Source organism: Papaver somniferum, chromosome 7 (assembly GCF_003573695.1).
Source record: "Papaver somniferum cultivar HN1 chromosome 7, ASM357369v1, whole genome shotgun sequence".
In the NCBI taxonomy this organism is placed as follows: domain Eukaryota; kingdom Viridiplantae; phylum Streptophyta; class Magnoliopsida; order Ranunculales; family Papaveraceae; genus Papaver; species Papaver somniferum.
In genome coordinates this window covers 145,566,195-145,589,545 of record NC_039364.1, presented here as the reverse complement: position 1 = coordinate 145,589,545, position 23,351 = coordinate 145,566,195, and the positions used below count along the sequence as shown (strand labels likewise).

The 23,351-nt window shown below is 37.2% G+C and overlaps 1 protein-coding gene across 1 annotated transcript; it reads left to right on the top strand.

The window, feature by feature from the left end:
* Positions 1-19,230: 19,230 nt before the first annotated feature.
* LOC113298655 (ABC transporter F family member 1-like) lies at positions 19,231-23,042 on the top strand. Its single transcript, XM_026547448.1, has 6 exons — positions 19,231-19,454; positions 19,569-19,783; positions 20,269-20,342; positions 20,454-20,664; positions 20,754-20,988; positions 21,573-23,042. Exons 2-6 carry the CDS (start codon positions 19,577-19,579, stop codon positions 22,622-22,624), a joined length of 1,779 nt encoding a protein of 592 aa, XP_026403233.1. The 5' UTR covers positions 19,231-19,454; positions 19,569-19,576; the 3' UTR covers positions 22,625-23,042.
* Positions 23,043-23,351: the final 309 nt, after the last annotated feature.

Here is a 23,351-nt window from a genome sequence, read left to right as displayed (position 1 = left end):
AATGTTATGTATCTGGGGTGCTTTTAGTGTTGTTCCGGGTGCCTATATAATAAGTTGTTATTGGTCCACTGAGAATGTTAGGAGCCAGGCAGATGTTGCCACGTGTCTGTCTGAGAGTGGTAGATGTTAGGGCATATTGGGTGTATTTATTCTGTAATAGAGAGAGAGAGAGTAGGACATCAATCAATCAATGAATGAATGAATATCTTCTTTGGATGCGTTCACCTGAACCAGTTTTCTTCTTCATCTTCTTCCTAATTCATCTAATCTTCTCATTGTATTCGTCTAAACTTCCCTGTTTATCTCTGATATCCTTCTTATCTCCCGGATCTTGATACAAATTGTACTGAGTAGAGTACACAAGAACCAATTGATAATCCGGTCCTATACTCCAGAAGAGCATCCTAGAAACATCAATCACCTCACAATAGCTTAACTATATGGTAGTAGAAGAAGTTACTACGGAACCACAAACTCTGAGACGAAGAACTTTGTGATTACTTTTTATATCTTACCTATCAGAGATAAATCTCGAGCAAATCTTAGAGAAGATAGTATTCAATACAATAGAACAAGTAAGATCAAAATACGCAACTACAGATAAAATAGTTGGGTCTGGCTTCACGAATCCCAGATGAAGTCTTCAAGTCGTTAACCTAATATGGTTCTGGAAAAACCTAGGTTAAGGGAGAATCGACTCTAGTACGCAACTAGGACACATGAAAGTGTCGGGATTAGGTTTTCCAGTTGCTAGATTTCTCCCTTGTATGATATTTCAAATCAGGATTGCTTACAATCAAAGCTAAGATAGCTTAGTAACAAAGCATTCAATATTTACCAATAGATAAAATCCTGAATCCTGATTTAAGATTCAAGATAAGTCTGCTTAAAAATAAATCAATTAATCTCCAATGTTAGATGGTCTTAGCTTGTTACACAAAAATGAAATATACCTTCATTTAGATGTGAGTAACGGTACCTAAACGTGTATATTGAGTTGGCTCAATAACAGTTAACCGAAGTTATCCATATGAACATTTTTGTCTTAAAACATGAAAGATAATTAAATGAATCTAATTGTGTTTCAAATAGAGTTGTTCAATTACTCACTATCTCATAGAAATATATATAAGAACAAATTGAAACAAAATCGGATTGATTCGTAATCGTACAAAGTACTTATACAAGAATCAATTCATGAACACTAAGCCACGGTTTGCAAAGATTGCATTCCTTAATTCATAAATGTTTTAGTTCATGAGTATGAGAAACATACTTGACCGATTTTAGAACTTAACCATCGTGTTCGCTAACCCTGTACGCAAACAATAGCCCCAGACCTTGTCCTGTCCAGCCATTCGCATACCAGGTACACGACCAGCCGTCCCAGACCCAACTCAGGTAGAACCGTTCGCACACTAGGTACACAAACAAGGTTCCCGGACCTTTACAGTTAAAACCGTTAGCATACTAGGTACGCAAACAAAGTTCCTGGACCCGAATCATTACAAAACAATTCGCATACTAGGTATGCATATCGTGTTGTATCCATACATGGTTAATTGTTCTAAACTCCCATTTCAATCATTGAAACATCCTTAGAAGATGACAATAACTGTCTCACACAAACTATTAACTTCAAATAATTTTCAAGTGATCGAATGATCAATACGAAACTTTCCAAGTCGATATCAAATTATTGTCTCACACAAATCATGTGAGATGTTTCAAGGCAATTTTCACATGATCATCTTTTGACTTAATATTTAGTTTCCAACAAATAAATTGTCCCCAACTAAACTCGACAAGAATACGATGAATAAAACTAAAGAAAAAAGCTTTCAACTCATATCCGAGAAATAGATAACCGATTTAAACTCATCTTGAAATATCAAATGTGTATAATATAAAAGTCTATATATCTATATGACTTAGCCTCATTAGGAGATAAAATAGAATAGAGTTCTGAGTGATAAATAATTTTTAGTCTCCATATACCTTTTGTTGATGAAGTTCCATGATAGGCACATTTTTGTGTCTTATATAATCTCAATTGTATATATTATTAGTGCTCGATTTTATATTTATTATGGCTTTTTATGTCCCTGTAGGTATTTTTGGAGAAATAAGCTTTTGCGGTGAAATTGGCTAAAAAAGTGGTTTTTGCGCTCGTGGGAGAAAATTACTATACGGACTCCCACTTGGATAAGGGGTAACCTAATTACTAAGGGGTGACCTATTTCCAGGCATCTGCTAAAGGGAGACCAGCACAGGATAGGGGGAGGTCATCTTCATCGTTTTAAAAACTGAAATTGGCGGGAAATTTTGTGCATGCAACTGGCAGAGTTGGGAATTGATTTCGAAGGTGTTTTAGTGAGATTCAATCGCCAGAATTGATTGGGCCAGACGTGATTCAACTAAACAAGCCTGGTATAGTCGTCTGTTTGGATCGAATTGGGCTAGAAATCGAGTTGGAGCTAAACAGGGAAAGTGTTTTTACACGGACCCTATTGAGATTATTTTTAGAAGTTCTAGAGAGACTAAAGACCTAAAACTCTTCCCAAAGATACATATCTATCTAAGGAAGAGTTTGAGACAATCGGGAAAGCTCAGAAATGCGTGGAACAATTTAGAGAAAAGATTATTGCCGTAACTGCCAAGAAAAGAAAAGAAGAGATTTCGAGAAGTTTTGGGGAGATTAAATCGCTATGTTGGCTATATATAAGTTGTTGGGGGTTCATAGAAAGGAGTCGAGACTTTGGGGGACCGAGCTGAGGGCTTGGTGAAGCTGCAGAGGTGAAAATCAAGAGTTGCAGAGAAGACGTTTCTGCTGCTGAAGAACAACGTCGTAGAACACTTCGCAACTTAGCAAGAAACTGTTACCTAATCTTTCAAATCCAATACCTTTGTAACAGCTTTGCAACAACTATTCCTGTTAGAATTTATTTGTAAGGGCAGCTTCCGTAACAGTGGATTTTGTAACAATTATATCTGTTACAGATTCACTTCTTCAATAAAAACACCTATTTGAGCCATGATTAAATATTTTGAGCGTGTTTTTGACATGAGGAGCTAAACCCCAACACTGGGATGATGGAGGAAGCCCTATTTCACAATCACTTGGTAATTATAATTGATTCTTTATGATTTTTGCACTTGTTTTAATCGATTTATGATTTTTCTTGATTAGTTGTGATTTTGTTTGATGTCGCATGCTGGGTTTTAGGAACTTTTGATGCGTCATGCTTGTGATTTACATCTAATGCTTTATAAAATCTACTTTTGGCAAAGAAAAGAGTCAACAAAAGAGCTAGAATTGTTATGAGTCATCATATGAACCAATTGAATGTGATTAGTGGTGAAATCCTAAGTCTCAGTACCTCTCGATATTCTTGACAACCTTGTGAATATATTTTTAGTATTTTTATTCTTAGTTCCTAAATCAAACCTTTACACAATCCGAGTTGAACGAACTTTACTACAACTTTCAAAACTACATCAATTTTTGGCGCCGCCAACGCGGATTTGTATTAAGTTTTAGGTTTTAGATTTATTTTATCTCTTTTAGAATTTTTGTTCTCTTTTACGCCTTTGGTATTTTTTGATTCTTTTCAGATTTCGAGCGAAGCTACAAGGAAAGAAAAAGTGCTATAAAAGGAAAGCATCGCCAAAGAAGGAAAGAAAAGAGGAATCCGAAAGGAGTGAAGAAGAGATTTTGTATATAGTTATTTTGGTTTATTTTTAGAAAATGTAAATAGGGTTTTAGTTTTTGTAATTTTTCTTTTTATTTTTGGACACTTTTTGGACTTTATTTTTGGACTGGGACATTATTATTTTTAAACCCTACGGAAGGGTTGGTTTTAATAAAAACCGTGTGCAGAGAAGGACGGTGATTACGATATCGCCTCGGCCCCTCGGATTCGTACATGACATAGGAGTCGTGGCCCGAGTCGACTTCAGCGGTTCTTCGCCCGTATGGTACGGGAGGTAAGTTTTTCGAAACACCCGCGAATCCCCTGTCAGCGGGTTTACTGTATTCCTTCGTTTGCATATATGCTGAGGACTTGAAAACGACTTCTTTAATTTCCTAGTAAAGGGCAAGGACTGGCCATACAAGATAAGGGTTCGGATTTCATCACCGTTCTCTTCTTGCGCGCCTTAGGAAAACGAAACCAAACGCGAACCTAAGCCTAAAATTTTGACTAGAACGAGACCGATAGAGTAACGAGCTTAATAGGAAAGTCGTTCGAAAAATATTGGTTACTCTTTTGAGCATACTTCGAAGTTCATGATGGTTTCTGTGAGTTGAATGCGTGACTGCGCCGTCTTGTAACCGGTGAGGCCTTGGGTATCAAAGCTCCACTGAGCTTCCCTCGCCTCGATTCAACTTACTTTGACTCGGATTGATTCCAGAGGGGTTTGCTCATATTGTAACGAGTTCCTTTTCGAAAGAATGGAAGCTGGTCTAGAAGTAATCTAAGTGGAACCATCATCCTTTTTGTTTGCTAGAAAATTAGGTTTGATTTGGTTGAGTCAGCCTTGTTTTGTGATTGGATAGAATCCAAATATCCCGATAGTGTCAGCAATGGAAACTTTGAAAGCTTTGTTGAACCCAACTAGGACTACTCGTCATTCTTGTATCAGGTTAGCCGAAACTGAAGCAAATTATAAACTTAGGCCTGGGACCCTACAGATGCTTCCAATCTTTTTAGGGAAAGAAAATGAAAACCCATACTTCCATGTTAGGGATTTTGAGGAAATTTGTAGTACCCTAAATATTAGAGACCTTGATGATGATGCTTTGAAACTTAGGTTATTTCCTTTTTCCCTAAAAGATAAAGCCAAATCGTGGCTATATAGTTTGGCTTCCGGTTCAATAGAAACATATGAACAACTTACATCTGCCTTTTTGAACAAGATTTTCCCTAGGCACAAAACATCGTCTATTAGGACGCAAATCTGCACATTTTCTCAACAGGAGGGAGAATCGTTATATAGGTATTTGGAAAGGTTCAATGACTTATTAGCCCAATGTCCTCATCATGGTTTAGAAAAGGTTAGGCTAGTTCAAATCCTTTATGAGGGTTTAGATTATTCGACAACAACCATGGTTGAGTCTCTATGCACTGGTGGTTTTGAAAACCAAACTGTTGATGCGGCGATGGAATTTTTGAATGAAATCGCCGAAAAGACCCAGCAATGGGAATATTGTAGGGAACCCAAGAGAACAATTCTTCTAGGTAGAGGAAACGTTAATAGGGTAGAAGGTGGCTATGAATCAGATGCCAAAATTGCTGCTATAGAAAAAAGGTTAGAAGCTTTAGAATTGGGTCACACTAGTGGTAGAGTAGAGCCTTTTTGGGCATGCCAGAATAAAAAAGAGCAAGCCAATGCTCTCTATAATAACACTAGGTTTGATAACCGTCAGAATTTTGACCCATATTCAGAAACCTATAATCCTGGTTGGAGAAACCATCCGAACCTTTCATGGTCTAAGGACCAAGGTCAGTTTAGTAATTCTAATGTTCCCCCAGGTTTTGGCTATACTAAGAATACTTCAGGATCAACTCAGTTTCAGAATCAGTCTGATAAGAAAATCTTAAGTCTAAAGGAAACTCTCACCTCGTTTATTCAAAATACTGAAAATATGGGTCAATTGCTTTCACAAAGCATAGAAGCTAGTAATAGGATAGGACAAGAACATAATCAGGCCATTTCTGAATTGAAAGACCATGTTAGTCTGATCAATGAGTCTCTAAGAGAAAAAGGTAAGTTCCCTAGTCAACCGATACCCAACCCTAGAGGAGTTAATGAAGTAGGTGCAAAACCATTTAATCAAGTGAATTATGTCACAAACCTTAGGAGTGGTAAAACGGTAGACAATAAGGTAGCCAAGCCTAATAGTGGACATACTGTAGATCCACCTTCTAGTTCCCAAGATGAGCCCCATAAGGAGCCACTAACTGAAGAAACCGATAAAATTTCTAGTGATGCCAATGTGGTTCCCGACAGGTCTCATTTTGTACCCAAAGCCCCATATCCACAGTTGTTAGCTCCAACAAAGAGAGAGTCGACTTTCAACGAAATACTAGAGATATTTAAGTAGGTAAGCATTAACATCCCTTTATTAGAAGCAATTAGGCAAATGCCTGCTTATGCCAAGTTCCTTAAGGACCTTTGTACACGAAAGCGTAAGCTTAATGTCCATAAGAAAGCCTTTTTAGCTGGTCAGGTAAGTTCAATCCTTCTGAACCAAACAACTCCTAAGTATAAAGACCCTGGATGCCCCACCATATCTTGTGTGATCGGTAATTATTCACTAGATAAGGCATTGCTTGACTTAGGAGCTAGTGTGAACTTACTCCCTTATCATGTATACAACCAGCTAGGTCTTGGTAAGTAGAAACCGACTAAAATGACATTGCAATTAGCTGATAGGTATGTCAAAATACCTCGTGGTGTCATAAAGGATGTTCTGATTGAGGTTGATAAATTTATTTATCCAATGGATTTCGTTTTTCTAGATACTCAACCTGTTCAGGATCCTAGTGCTCAAATACCGGTGATTTTAGGTCGCCCATTTTTAGCCACAGCTAACGCTGTCATCAACTATAGGACTGGACTTATGAACATATCCTTTGGTAATATGACCACTGAACTAAATGTCTTTAATGTTAATAGACAACCTTCCGATGATTTAGATGAAGTGAATATGATTAGCACTTTAGTTCAGGATCTAACTCAGGATGATTGGGACGACACTTTATTTGGTGATTCCTTAGATGAACTTGATGAGGAAATTCTCTTAAGTCAGTTAGGTGACCAAACTTTTGAACTAGAAGAAGCTCTTGAGTACTTTAAAGACTCTACGGACCCTGAGATTCAAGCCATAGTGCTAGGCCTTACGGAGAGTAGTGTTGACCCTAAGTTTGGGGGTAATGAACTAGAAGAATCTCTTGAGTATTTTAAAGACTCTGAGGATCCAGAAATTCAAGCAATAGTTAGAGGTTTGTTCGAGAATACTGACAACCCTAAGTTTGGGGGTAGTAATGGTCAATTATATCCATTAGAAGTCCCTAACTTGGGATTCGGGCCTAGCGTACCTGAGGTATTACTTGAGTCACTTACGACTCCGCAACCAGATCCTCCTGATATTGTCCAGGAGGAAATTCTAAAGACTTGTTGTTCGAATGAGTCAATTTGTCAAGACACTCATATGAAGCCCAAATGGGCACAACAGAAAAACCCAGTTGTCTTGCAGGAAACCTTGGATGAGGATGTGCTATGTCTGTTCATTTTTCTGATTTGGTGCAGTTTTCTGATAATTGTGGCAATTTTATTTGCTTTTGTTGGCCCACAGTTGTTTCGACTATTGATATATGATTTGAAAGGTAATTAGCCATTTTGTGGTATTTGACGTCTGGCTGAAGACTTTAAATTTAGCACTTTTTGGGAGGTAACCCAATCTCATGCAACACGGCAATATCTTTCCTTATCTCTTTTGCTTCAAATGGTAACAGTTTCTCTTTGTTCATGCTTTTAATTTTATCTTTAGAACATTGAGGACAATGTTAGATTTAAGTTTGGGGGTATGGGAGAAACTTTTTAGTTGCAGTATGAATAAATAAACTCCAGAACCTAGAAATTTATGCCTATTGAGGATTGCACCAACTAATCTAAGTGGATGGAAGCATTTTGATCGTAGGAGTTGAGGAACCAATCTGATTAGATGGAAACATCTAGAAGAGTCTATTCATAAAAGCACAGAGATAAGGTGTTAGAAATAACATGATAGTTTCACCATATCTCGTTGAGTCCTTTTCACTTCTATTTTTATTTTTATTTTGTTTTTAAACTATGTTTCTCTAAGTGATAGGTGGGGCCCACGATTCAAGTTGTTACCAATGCTAGGGTGAATTAGAGTGATTGAGATACCATGACAAAAAAAAAGAGATGAAAGAAAAAAAATAAAAAAAATTGAGACCAGACCTTTTGACCAAAAGGAATAAATTCAATAAAGTCGACCACTGGTACCCTTGTATATGCCAGTTGTGTTGACATAGAGTTAGGTTATCGACCACTGGTTCCCTTGTATATGCCAGTGTGTTGATATTAGTCAGACTAGTATCTCAATCCATTAGGATAGGTTCATTTTGGCGGAGGCCTTCAGACAGATATGGGAAACGCCGTTCACTTAGTAAACATCAAAACCATCTATGTTTTTCTATATCCATCTTCTTGATCTATCCATGTGATTAGTTTTGACTCCGGATATTGATGTCCATAGTGCAACTATTTGAGTAGAGCTCTGTCACTTTATATGAATTTTAGTATGCTTGAGTGCAAACTCGTGTACAACAATTGGAATTTCGCATCAGGGTACTTCCTCCTGTAGTCAATAAGTATGCCAACCAAGGAGATTCTTTAGTGCCTTCCAAGGTTCTGTGTAGATAGCTAGGATCTGGAGTATAAAGGTTTTGTGGGTATACCTCTGGTAAGCCCTCCCGAGACTATAACTCGGCCACTAGGGCCACTTAGGGGTTTAAAGGCTTATTGCATACGCTAAATGCAATCGACGATGCCTGCGACAGTGAGTTAGGATTTTATTTTCTATTTGATTTGCTCGGGTGGACTAGCAAATAATAAGTTTGGGGGTATTTGATAGGCACATTTTTGTGTCTTATATAATCTTAATTGTATATATTATTAGTGCTCGATTTTATATTTATTATGGCTTTTTATGTCCCTGTAGGTATTTTTGGAGAAATAAGCTTTTGCGGCGAAATTGGCTAAAAAGGTGGTTTTTGCGCTCGTGGGAGAAAATTACTATACGGACTCTCACTTTGGATAAGGGGTAACCTAATTAGTAAGGGGTGATCTATTTCCAGACATCTGCTAAAGGGAGACCAGCACAGGATAGGGGGAGGTCATCTTCATCGTTTTAAAAACTGAAATTGGCGGGAAATTTTGTGCATGCAACTGGCAGAGTTGGGGATTGATTTCGAAGGTGTTTTAGTGAGATCCAATCGCCAGAATTGATTGGGATGGACGTGATTCAACTAAACAAGCTTGGTATAGTCGTTTGTTTGGATCGAATTGGGCTAGAAACCGAGTTGGAGCTAAACATGGAAAGTGTTTTTACACGGACCCTATTGAGATTATTTTTAGAAGTTCTAGAGAGATTAAAGACCTAAAACTCTTCCCAAATATACATATCTATCTAAGGAAGAGTTTGAGACAATCGGGAAAGCTCAAAAACGCGTGGAACAATTTAGAGAAAAGATTATTGCCGTAACTGCCAAGAAAAGAAAAGAAGAGATTTCGAGAAGTTTTGGGGAGATTAAATCGCTCTGTTGGCTATATATAAGTTGTTGGGAGTTCATAGAAAGGTGTCGAGACTTTGGGGGGCCGAGCTGAGGGCTTGGTGAAGCTGCAGAGGTGAAAATCAAGAGTTGCAGAGAAGACGTTTCTTCTGCTGAAGAACAACGTCGTAGAACACTTCGCAACTTAGCAAGAAACTGTTACCTAATCTTTCAAATCCAATACCTTTGTAACAGCTTTGCAACAACTATTCCTGTTAGAATTTATTTGTAAGGGCAGCTTCCGTAACAGTGGATTTTGTAACAATTATATCTGTTACAGATTCACTTCTTCAATAAAAACACCTATTTGAGCCATGATTAAATATTTTGAGCGTGTTTTTGACATGAGGAGCTAAACCCCAACACTGGGATGATGGAGGAAGCCCTATTTCACAATCACTTGGTAATTATAATTGATTCTTTATGATTTTTGCACTTGTTTTAATCGATTTATGATTTTTCTTGATTAGTTGTGATTTTGTTTGATGTCGCATGCTGGGTTTTAGGAACTTTTGATGCGTCATGCTTGTGATTTACATCTAATGCTTTATAAAATCTACTTTTGGCAAAGAAAAGAGTCAACAAAAAAGCTAGAATTGTTATGAGTCATCATATGAACCAATTGAATGTGATTAGTGGTGAAATCCTAAGTCTCAGTACCTCTCGATATTCGTGACAACCTTGTGAATATATTTTTAGTATTTTTATTCTTAGTTCTTAAATCAAACCTTTACACAATCCGAATTGAACGAACTTTACTACCACTTTCAAAACTACATCATTCCTCCAAGCTCTCCTTAGTAGATTTTCGTCTTCAATCGATGAATGATGTGAAGTCTAAAGCTCAACTACACATTCTATCCTAATCCGAGACATAGCTATAAGTAGACTAGAAATCAATACTATAGTTTTGGTCAACTAAACTTGATAAACAAGCTTGAGATAGCAACACTTGCGAGTTTGACCGAGCAATGCTCTAACAGAAAGGAAGTGGCATTTGAAGGTTTTTTTTTTTTCTCTTTCACTTTTTTTCTCCTTTACCTTTTCCTATTTCTTCCTCCTAAGGGCAATTGAGCATGATGTGGCTAGGACTCTACACCACCCTTTCACATTTGACTCTAAAACAACCGTAACAAGCAAAACCTGTAGTAGAAATTTGTCTGTAGAACTGTCTGCGCAACCACATAAACTTGAGTAGCAAATATGTGATATTTGGGAGTGGGTGCTTGATATTATCGGTGAGAAGCTGATGAACACAAAGGAACTCATAACCCATTAAGAAAGTATATAAAACGACATTTCAAAGAAAGATATACTAAATGGGGGGAACCTGAATTATAAGAACTCTGGTGTCGGCTTTAATGTCTTTTATGGCACGAAACTCTTCTGAACTTAACTCTAAGGAGGATTCTCAATCTTTGATCAAACTTTGTACAACGTTTGACTTCAGCAGTTGCGGGTCGATCCCAACCATGCGAAACTGTCAACAATCATAATTAAGAATCAAATTTTATAAAGTATAAGTGAAACAACATTTGGCCAGTATAGGAAAAAAAAAGCCTTTATACATATAAAACAGACAATTACCTATGGTTAATGAGAGATTGTAACCTCGACTGGTCAACGTTAAGAAAAATTTAACTTGTGGACTAGCTTTAATTGATTCTTTGGTTGGATCAGAAAAAAATTGAATTTATACTGTCTTTATTAATCAACATACATCTTAAATTTCTCATTTTCCCCGTACGATAATCAAACACGGCTATTCAGCTGCCATCACCATACCAAAAGAAAGATGTTAGTCTATATATCTGAAGTTCTCTAATTTTAAGAGTCCGATATGAAAACAAGGGAGTACCAAAATACAGCACCAATTTTTTTTGTTCGGACCTATGAGACAAAACCTAATACAGTGGAAAGTAAACTAACTTAATGATCCTTCACAATATGCATATAAGTTTTATTTTTCTTGTACAATCAAAAAGATACGTGAACCTGATTGTGTACAAGAACTCTTGGACGATCTCAAAAATCAATATCCAAGATAACCTAGTACCGTAACAGTACGTGAACCGAATTCCAATAAGAGCAAATCTTGTAATCTATATTTCAAGATACGAATTTTAAGAACAAGTCTTGTAGGTTCACTATAATTTTAGTTAAAAACTGTTTAGGTAGATTATCGAATCACTAGCGTTTACTTTAACTATATCAAACAAAATATAATGCGGAAAACAAAAGTAAAGCAAGAAACGAAGAAATTTTATTAACGAGGAAAACTGCACTTGCAGAAAACCCCCGGGACCTAGTCCAGTTTGAACACCGCTCTGTATTAAGATGCTACAGACACTAGCCTACTACCAATAACTTCGGACTGGAATGTATTTGAGACCAAACCCACCCTCACAATAATCCAGTTACAGCCTCGCTCCTTAGATCTCTTGAACCTTGCAAGATTCTACGCACTTGATTCCCTTAACCGACGTCCTTTACAGCCTAAGAGCTGCTTCAACCTAAGTGAAGAATTTTTGGGTTTTGAATCCAAAAAACACCGGTTGTGATTTCCTTTTAGGTGTGAACCAAGGTTTCGGAAATCTTGTATTTGTTTCGAACAACTACCAGATAAAAGTGGAGATATCAAAACAAACTTGTAGATTAGGGATTATTATACTCCTCAAAACTGGAAGAGAAACCTAAATTCTACAACAAGAACAACTAGAATAAATCTAAAGATATCTTGTTAAAACTCCTTAAGGCCGTGTTTGGGAGCTTTGACTACATAAAACTTAGCTAGGGAAGTTTTTTCTCTAACTTGATTCGTATTATCCTAAGATGTATTAATAAAGATGTTGTTCATCTTTCCATTATATCCATCACAGGTTTATCATGTATTATGTTTGTCTCTCGGAACTTTAACCCTGTATTTTTATAGAATAATTGTATATTTTGAAATTTTTTGTTAGAGTAACAAAAATAAAAACATAAAAATAGATTAAAATTTTAAATAATATTTGATAAATTAAAATAACTACCCCTATAACCGTCTAACCTAAGTATACTGGTATCCTAGCTACTTTGGAGATTACCATAACCTTATTTTTTTTGCTTCCTAAAATTAAGGAAGATTTAGTAGTTCTTATCGATTAGAATTAGAATGAGACAAACATATTTTAAGTGTATTTTTTTGATAACCCAACCCAGGATAGGCATTTCCAAGGGGCCAAACACGACCTAAGGGTTTTATGAGATACCTTGATCGAAGTTTTCTTTCTAGTTCCGATTTCGACCAAAACCTAGGGTTTGTGATCAACAACTCTTGAATGACCTTATATCAGAAGAGAATGACCTTAGAATAGACAGGAGTTATGAATAACCTAGATTACAAGTTGCGTAACTATCACGAAAATTATTACAACTCGGCTTTGCGATCCCCGAAGCAAAGACTTATTATCTCACTCTTGTTCACGAAAAACATAAGACATGGAAAACAACCTTATGAAGCTTACATCAATTTTCCAAGGGATGAAACATGTAGTATTCACGAACCCTTTATTTATAGTGAACAAGGTAGCTTGAAAGCTAAGCAAAGGTAGATTGAATCCAAAGCAAGTTTCAGCTATTTTCTTTTTTCAGGACTCTCCTAATTTTGGGAGTCTTTCCTAAGTTACAACTGTTGCCTAAATAATTACTTTAGCAAAAATTGTATTTTTGTGAATAAATCACAATTTAACTTATGAAGGAATTCTAAAATATCACAAACACTTTAATATCCTAGTTTAATTGGAGGCCCCAAAAAATAATTAGGGCCTCACACTAGAAGACAAAAAAGGTCACCCAAACCTAATTTCAATAACCCCTTATCCAAATATTTTAGGTAATGGCTAATCTGTCCTTATTTAATTAGTGATAATCTTACTTAATTAGTATTAATCTTACTTAATTTGATTTTAACTTTTTTTTTTCAAATTTGTTGTTTGCATTTTTTTTTTCTTTTTTAATTTTTTTTGCCCAGATTTGTATGAAAAGTCGTCATGGTATTAAAGTGTTTCAATGACGATTCTGAAATGTCGTTATTGTTTGAAAAATGACCCCCAAGAGTCGTTATTGTTTCAATGATGACTCTAAAGAGTCGTTAATGTTTCAATGATGATTCTAAATAATCGTTATTTCTTATAAAAGAGTCGTTATTTTATTTGAAGAGTCATTAATTGCGGAAATACATTAAAGGGTCGCCATGGTCGTATTCAACACTATTACGACCCTTTAATGTATTTCCGCCATTAATGACTCTTCAAAGAAGATAACGACTCTTTTATAAGCAATAAAAGAGTCGTCATTGAAGCATTAACGAATCTTTAGAGTCGTCATTGAAGCAATAACGACTCTTGAGGGTCGTCATTGAAACAGTAACGACTGTTTAGAGTCGTTATTGAAACACTTCAATACTATGACGAATTTTCATACAAATCTGGGCAATTTATCTTTTCAAAAATAACAAATAAAAAATAAAAAAATAAAAAAATTGAATATTAATACGGTGACACATGTCATAATCTTACGGGTTAGGGTAATCTAGTCTTTTCATTATATTTAGACACCCCTTATCCTCTTCCCATGAGTGGGGATAGGAATCTAGGGCCCCTAATTGTTTTTTGGTCCCCCAATTAAACAAGGTTTAATATGTGTTTTAAAGAATAATCATCTTGCCTAGATGAGGAAACATCAAAAACTTGACTAAAATAGACTTCTAGTCACGTATTTGCGCTCAAGTCCGTGAACCGTTAGAAACAGTTTGTGGATTGTTTCCTACTAACGAACTGCAACAGAAACAACACACTTATAACTGTTTCTTTAATAAATTACTCATAACCTCTTCGTCATAACTCGGAATTGAGTGATTCTTGGCTCGTTTAATTCGTAAGCTCATTCACTATAACATGAGAACCTTTCCAGGGATGAAGGTTATTTTCACTTAAGTCTTGGATCAAATAACCTCGAGTATAGCATCATAGGAATTGTTCCATAGAGTGAGCATTTGTTTTGATAGATTAGAAAGGTAGAATTGAACAAAAATCCAAATGAAATCAGTAACCACATATACATTTGTTGACGAAGTCCTCGTCAATGTCTTCGTTTTATCTCCAATCTTCAATTTTCAAGGGTGTCCGGTAGTTTCTGATACTCAACTACACAGTTCTAATCCTAAATCTGAAACTTGACTAAAGTAGACTAGAAATCAAGATATAGTTTTGATCAACTAAATTTGACAACAAGCTTGAGATAGCAACACTTGTGAGTTTGGCCGAGAAATACTCTAACAATCTTCCCCTTTGTCAATATTAGTGACAAAAATATCAATACATATGCATTAAGAATAAAGCTTCAAAACTCCGGAATCCATCATGCTTGATTTCCTTGGTTCTTCAACTCCTTGAATTATTTGTTACTTCAAGTTGCAATGATTCTGAACGTGTTCAACTCAACATCGTTGTTGTTGAAGATGCGTAGTGATATGTATATACAGATAGTAATGAATTCAAATTATGTAGTGCAACACTACTAATTAATTCTCTCCCTTTTTGTCAATAAAAATTGGTAAAGATACGAAAATAATGGGATCGTAATGAATTCAAACAAAAGATACTTGAAGACTTAAAGGAATTCATATCAACTTTAATTTAGATACACAAATACAAAATACGTATCGCTCATCTAGGAGATTTAAGATACAAACATTCCCTTTATATTCCACATCCACTCTCCTCACAAAGATATAGCAATTAAACACAAGTTCACTTAAGAACTCTCCCCCATTTTATATTATTCACAAAGAGAACATCGCAGAGACCTCTACAAGTAAATGATTTCTATGGACATTAACAAATTCACAAGTAAATTTATATCTATCATCATCATCAAAAGTTTACTCCTCTTAGTTTATTAAGAACGTAAGAGTCAAGAGCTAGCTTAACTTTTGAGGAAAAATCATCATGAGATGGTGTTCGAATTTATAAATATGATATGCAAGAACTATATCTCAAGGGAGCCAAGCAATACGCAAGAATGATCATGAGGATCGAGTATCATGATCATCTTATCTAAGATATAAACTTGTAAAGAATATATAAGATTTGATTTACTCTTAAACGAAAGAACTCATTATCTTTAAGATCAGGTGTTCAATGACCGGGTAATGTTCCACCCACATCCAACTTGTGAAAATGACCGGTTTTAAAAGCCCACCCGCGTGCAATTCTCTGAGAAACGAATTGAATGTCAACCCGCCAAAATGCGAAGCGAATTTGGGTGTTTTCGCTCACCCTACACAAGACCAATAGTCTGGAAAGAAAAGAAATCTATAATCAGAACGGTCCGCGAGTTATAACCCCAAAGGTGTCACATCCATGCACAAAAACTCCACCAAAACAAAATGTTCACAAAAACCCCATTTAACATAAACTGTCTACATTACCCTTCTATTATTTAAATCACCCCAACAAAAACAAAAATCAACCCAACCTTTAAATTTTATTATATTATCACCACGAACAACAACCGACCACCAGCAACACCACCACCGCCCGTCGTCGCCGCCACCACCGACCACCTTCGCCGCCGCCGCCACCGACCACCTTCGCCGGCTTCACCGACCACCACCGACCACCTTCGCCGGCTCCACCGACCACCACCGCGCCACCACCAGAAAAATGATGAAACCAAAAATTGGTTTCACCAAAATAAGATGAAACCAAAATTTGGTTTCATCATAAAAGAAAGGAGAAAGAAGAAGAAGAAAAAATGAAACACAATAAGATGAAACCTTCCACCACCGTCAACTGCACCTCCCCCATCGCCACCACAACCATAATCACCACAACCATCACTACCATTACCTCCTTAACTAAGACTACTTTCAATAAAAAACAATCCACAATAAGATGAAACCTACCACCACCGTCAACTGCACCACCCCCATCGCTGCCACAACCACCAACACCACAACCACCACTACCATTACCCCCTCAACTACAACCAGTTTCAACAAAAAATAATCCACCTGTATCCCACCATCAAAAATTGGCTTCACAGATATTAATATTCAACAAAATGAAAAAAATACGATGAAACCTAATTAGGTTTCATCAACTTCAGCCAATTCATTACACTTTTAACAATGCAGACATACACCTCTTTAATTGTAACCCATACCAGTCCTTTATGCAACACCTGAAGCTCAACTACAACTCTCATTACATTAGCACCACCCTTACTCAGTTAATCCATTCTTTATCACTTCCATAACTTCAGTTAAGGCCACCACTACCAACAAAACTTCTTCATCAATACCTGGAGTACCAGTACCAGACCCTGCTATACAAATTCTCCCAATTCATACACACATATAATCAAAACCACCATTGTACATACAATCGAAACCACATATTGTCATTTCACCAACATAACTTCAATGATGAAACCAAACATGCCGTCTTCCAAGTCAGACCGAATAAACTAGACAAAAATCAGATGAAACCAAAATTTGGTTTCATCATAAACTTAATTTTCATCATTAAAATCTTTGGTTTCATGACAGAAAATAGGCAAGTTTATGATGAAACCAAATTTGGTTTCATCATTAGTTTACTGTTTTCACCAACCAAAACTATCAGAATTTGATGAAACCAATTTTGGTTTCATCATAAATCTGTCATTTCCCAATACAATATTGATTTCGACTTTGAAGATGTATCATCATTTGTTGGTGATGAAAACATCATAAGGTGGTGGCGGTGATTGTAGAGGATTGAACGAGGAGGCGGAGGTGATGTTGGGAGCGGATCTGCATGTACTGGCGTTGATTGTAGATGAGGTGTTGTTGGTGGCCGATTTGAAGGTATTGGTGGTGGTTTTAGATGATAAAAGGAGGAGGTAGAAGTAGTGTTGGTGGCGGATCTGATGTACTGGTGGGAAAAACAAAAATAAGAGGAGGCGGTGTTGTTGATGGAAAATCTGTAGACGGAGAAGAAGAAGGTGATGATGGTGTTAATGGAGGAGAAGGAGGTGATGATGGTGTTAATGGAGGAGACGGAGGTTCTGTTGGTGGCGGATCTGGACACATCAGTTGGTTTGATGGTGGCGGAGCTACTGTTGGTGATAGATCTGAATAGAAATAGAAGAAAAAGAGACGAAGGTTTCGTGGAGGAGACGAAGGTGTTGCTGCTGGTGGTGACAGAGGTGTTGTTGTTGGTGGTGACGGAGGTGTTGCGATGGTGTTCATGGAAAGATATTTGTTACTGCTGGTGTTAATGGTGGTGGGGAGATGAAGACCGCATAAATAGAAAAAAGAAAGGAAAGAAGAAGAAGAAGACAAGGTAAAAAGGGTATGTTTGGTTTTTTTTAAAGTAATAAAAACTAAATTTGCATATTATTATTTGACCTGGAGTTTTTGTGTCACTTTTTAATTAAATGGTTTTCATTTATTAAAAATAATATGGCTGAATTTTTTGTACCACATGTTTGGTCACCTTGGTTTTATTTGACTAGTTTTGTAATCAGAATCCCAATCTCAAGCCCTCCCATATCAAAACCCCAATTTCAAGCCTACCCATATCAAAAAGCCAAATTTATGGGTCACACTCACTCACTCACATCGCATGTTTTTCCTTAAAACATACAACCCACGTAATCAAATCTGATTGGCTAACCGACCAACACTTTAGGTGGACTTCAGCTTCTCGCCACATACCCAGAGACACGTGTGAAATATTATATTTGCCAACCATCTTTCCTCTTTCTGTTTGATTCTTGAATCTGGATTCACCTTTTATTCACCTCCTAAAATAGTAGGGTAACACAATTACTTGCCAAGATTTTAGGGCTAAACGTACAAGTACTCAACGGCTTAAAACTCTGTCGTATTCTTCACCCCAAAATTAGGTAAGTATAAATATAATTAACACTCACGTGGTCAATTCTTATGGGTAAATATCAAAACGGTCCGCGAGTTATAACCCCAAAGGTGTCACTATCCATCCATATAAAACCCATCAAAATAAAAGTAACACAAAAACCCCATCAAAACAAAAGTAACACAAAAACTACAAAGAATTTTGATGAAACCAATTTTGAAATTTGGAGTTTTTGTATCATTTTTTAAAAATTTGGGGGTTTTTGTATCAATTTTGTTTAAGATGGAGCTTTAAGAGCATCCACAGTGGGCGAGTATAACCAAAAATTTGGGATGAGATCGTAACGCAGTGGGACGGAGTAAAGATTAAATCCCAGCCAAAGATCAAATCCCAGATCATATTTGGTCGCGACCAAATACCAAATCCTAATATAGTCGGGCGTAAATTTAAAGTACGTTTATTGCTGGGCGGACACCCAACCATCCGCCCGTTCACTTACTCATCAGGCGGGCACCAAACCATCCGCCCCATTCAAAATGAAATTCATCAGGCGGACACCCAACCATCCGCCCGTTCACTTACTCATCAGGCGGACACCAAACCATCCGCCCCATTCAAATTTCGGGCGTAAACCAATTTTACGCCCCATTCAAGCGTACACCAAATTTACGCCCGTTTTCGTGCGGTGATTAATTTTACGCGCGACCAAATTTGGTCTTCTCCCCATAACGTCACAGTACAGATTAAACTCATATTTAGTCTTTTTTTTTTGGTCTTTGATCTTTGAGTTTAGTCGTACCATTGCAGTCGCTCTAACTGATCCCAACATTTGAATGGGGTTTTTGTACTACAAGTTTGGTCACCTTGGCTTTTTATGACTAGTTCTGATATCAAAAACAGCGTTCAAGTGGTACAATGAAATTGGTCTAAATATATAAATACCTGACTTCAACCGTTCCGCAAACCCTCTTTGAAAACCCTCGATTTTGAGGGTATTGTTGTAGGTTTCTCTCTCTTCTTCTTCTTCTCTTTTTCTTTTTGATCGGTTCTCTTCTTCTTCTCTTGAAAGTGAAGAAGTGAAAGCTATAACGTAAATCAGAACTTGCAAGGAAACCCTAATTCGAACTTTTTCGATTCAAGTGAAATCACTTTTGCTATCTTTTTCTTAAATCGAAAAAAACAGGTAAAGGAAGCGTTTATGCGAAATCAGATCTTATCAATTTTTGTAGGATTTGGATTTTTGATGAATTAGATCTGATTTTTGATTGTTTGTGTTTGGTTTTGGGATTTATTTTAGGAGGAAAAATGGTTTCTGATGCAAGTAAGAAGAAAGCTGCTCAAAAGAAAGCAGCAGCAGCTGCTAAAAGAGGAGGAAAATCAGCGGCGGCTACTTCAAAGTCGGCTTCTAATGGTGCTCTTGATAAGTTAGCGAATGGAGTTGAAAATATTGAAATATCTGATCGTACTTGTACTGGTGTACTCTGTTCTCATCCTATGTCAAGAGATATCCATGTAAGTTCCAGAAAGATTGGATTATAACGAGTTTCTCTAGTGGATGTGAGATTTCTTTAAGATGTGTGAGAATTTAGATTAGGGGTTATTTCTATTTGGTGATATTTTCGTTTAGATAAGTTATTTAGGCTCAACTTTTGATTTCTAAAGGTATATTTAGGTTAAAATTTTGAACTGTTGCTGTTTTTCTGGTGAAGTTCTTAATCCTTGCTAGTAAGGAATTGAATTGAGTGGTAAAAAGGAATTGCATTGATTGACAAATTAACTTAATCACTATAATATGACTTGTTTTTCTAATGGAAAATAACAACATTATAACTATCCACCAATATGATGTTTATAATTCTCTTTTGCTCTTAGTCTGGCAAGGGAGATTCCTGTTTGGTTTTGTTAATATTGTTTTTTTTGTTGTTGTTGTTGGGTTAGCTGTTTTACTATGTGAGGAACTAATCTGAGCAATATTTTTTTTTTTGCGTTCATTGCAGATAGAGTCTTTATCTGTTACCTTCCATGGTCATGATCTCATAGTGGATTCTGAAATGGAGCTTAATTATGGCAGGTTTGTAGCTTCTGGTTTTATTTGTTCACTTACTTACTTAGCTTCCGTTTGATGCAAACTTTGGTCAGTGAAAAGTAACCTGTATTTTCGAATCTCTTTCTGTTTTTCCAGGCGTTACGGTTTGCTTGGTTTGAACGGTTGTGGAAAGTCTACTCTCTTAACTGCAATTGGAAAAAGGGAGCTTCCTATTCCGGATCATATGGATATTTACCATCTTAGCCGGGAGATTGAAGCTTCTGACATGTCCTCCCTGGAGGCTGTTATAAATTGTGATGATGAGAGGCTGAAATTGGAAAAAGAAGCTGAACGTTTGGCCGAACAGGTTTGTGAAATGATGCCACTCACTATGCAGTGCTTTAAATTCTAAATATTTGGAGTTCGGTATGGAGTTTAATGCTCTTTTGTCTTTAGGATGATGGTGGTGGAGAAGCTCTAGATCGTGTTTACGAACGGTTGGAGTCTTTGGATGTTGCAACAGCTGAGAAACGTGCAGCTGAAATTCTGTTTGGTCTTGGTTTTGACAAGAATATGCAAGCCAAGAAAACACGGGATTTTTCTGGTGGATGGCGAATGAGGATAGCACTAGCAAGAGCTTTGTTCATGAAACCAACCATTCTTTTACTTGATGAACCTACAAATCATCTTGGTAATGTCTACTTTGCCTCTCTCTCTCTCTCTCTCTCTCTCTCTCTCTCTCTCTCATTTTCTTGCATATTCATCTTTATATTGGTAAGATGTTTGGAGTACTAGTTTTAGATTGCCCTTGCCTGCTTGCCATATGTTCCTGAAAGCGCGAGTTTTATGGTATTAGAACTCTACTTGTCCGGCTTGAATCATCTATGAACTCTACAATGACATTTTAAACATGTATGCACATTGATGCAGATTGTGTATATTTTTATTCAAGTAAGCAGTTGCTTGCCTAGTTGCCTGCTTTAAGCACAGTAGATTCCATGTTTAGTTCATTTGTTCGAATTCAGTCTCTCTTTTTCATGGAAGTGCTTGTGGCTGTAACGCAGTTGGTGTAGTTCTAAGTTAGTAACATTTGCCTCCTCGTTCAACACCTGTTCATGCAAGGGTGGACTACACAAATTGCCAAACCGCTTACATGGTACAGGTGTGAGGTGTGCTGCAAGAGGACATATTATTTCATTTTTCTTGTAGTTTATGATGGCAATAATACGTTCATCCTGATATTCACCATTGTTATATTATTGTTTCTGATGACAGATTTGGAGGCCTGTGTGTGGCTGGAAGAGACATTGAAGGACTTCGATCGTATCCTGGTTGTGGTGTCCCACTCCCAAGATTTCTTGAACGGTGTTTGCACGAACATCATTCACATGCAGAGTAAAAAGCTGAAGTTTTTCTCTGGTAATTATGACCAATATGTGCAAACTCGCGCAGAACTTGAAGAGAACCAGATGAAGAAGTACAAGTGGGAACAAGAGCAGATTGCAGATATGAAAGAGTACATTGCTCGTTTTGGTCATGGTTCTGCAAAGCTTGCCCGTCAGGCACAATCTAAGGAAAAGACCTTGGCAAAGATGGAACGTGGTGGATTGACAGAGAAGGTGACAAGAGACCAGGTTCTTGTGTTCCGCTTTACCGATGTTGGTAAGCTCCCTCCTCCAGTACTCCAGTTCTCAGAGGTGTCGTTTGGTTACTCTCCCGAGGCTCCCATTTACAAGAACATTGAATTTGGTGTGGATCTGGACTCGAGAATTGCACTTGTGGGACCCAATGGAGCTGGGAAGAGTACTCTGCTGAAGTTGATGACCGGAGATTTGAGGCCTGATGATGGAATGGTCAAGCGCCACAATCACCTTAAGATTGCTCAGTTCCATCAGCACTTGACTGAGAAGCTCGACATGGATGTGTCTGCACTCCAGTATATGATGAATGAATATCCTGGAAATGGGGAAGAAAAGATGAGGGCTGCAATTGGTAATTTTGGCCTGACAGGAAAAGCACAAGTGATGCCCATGAATAACTTGTCCGATGGTCAGAAGGCTCGGGTTATATTTGCATGGTTGGCATGGAGACAACCTCACATGCTATTGCTTGATGAGCCTACGAATCATCTTGACATTGAGACAATTGATTCTTTGGCCGAGGCACTGAAGGAGTGGGATGGTGGGCTTGTTCTTGTTAGCCACGACTTTAGGCTCATCAACCAGGTGGCCAAAGAGATATGGGTATGTGAGAACCTGAAGGTAACACCATGGAGAGGCGATATTATGGAGTTCAAGCAGCACTTAAAGAAGAAGGCTGGTTTATAAGGTGGTTATAGAACCTGAAGCAGTGCCTTCCAAAGGTAGGACTTGAGCATGAGGTGTGGGTATGAGGAGAAGGGAAGGAGTTCTAAATCGTTCGGTTAAGTATAATTATATTGGGGGATGATGACGAGATCAAGAAAGAAGAGAACTGCAGTAACTGGATATAGATTGGTCGCCAATTGGTTGACAGGTTCGGGTTTTCTGCCGGAATTCTTTTTTACTGTTATTATTATCATTTTTTTTCCTTCTCTTTTTAATATGTTTTAAATTTAACTACGAAAGGAGATAAACATGAGTCCTTTTTTTATAGTAGATAGGGGATTTTGTTGTTCTGAAAAAGCTATATTATGTTTGTTCCATTCAACCTCTGAAAAACCTATATTATGTTTGTTCCACTGAACCTAAACTTTGAATTGCAGTCTGCTATAATGTGAAATTCATCTCCCTTCCTCCCTCCCTCTCATTTAATCCCGGCTGCTTGACCCTTCATTTTAGGAAGGAAACAGTTTCGTCCTTCTGGTTCCATCAGTTCATAAAACAGCCTGTAAGAGAACTGACATTTAATCTTAACTGTAAACATAATGTTACCTTAACACGTTATCGTGCAACTAAGAAATTCGTGGATGATCGGACTACACCACAAAAGATGGCTAGTAGCCTTCTTTAGAAAGGTGGCTAAAATAGGTTTCAAGTCCTGTCTAAATTCTAAACCACAAGTGGCAGAGAAATC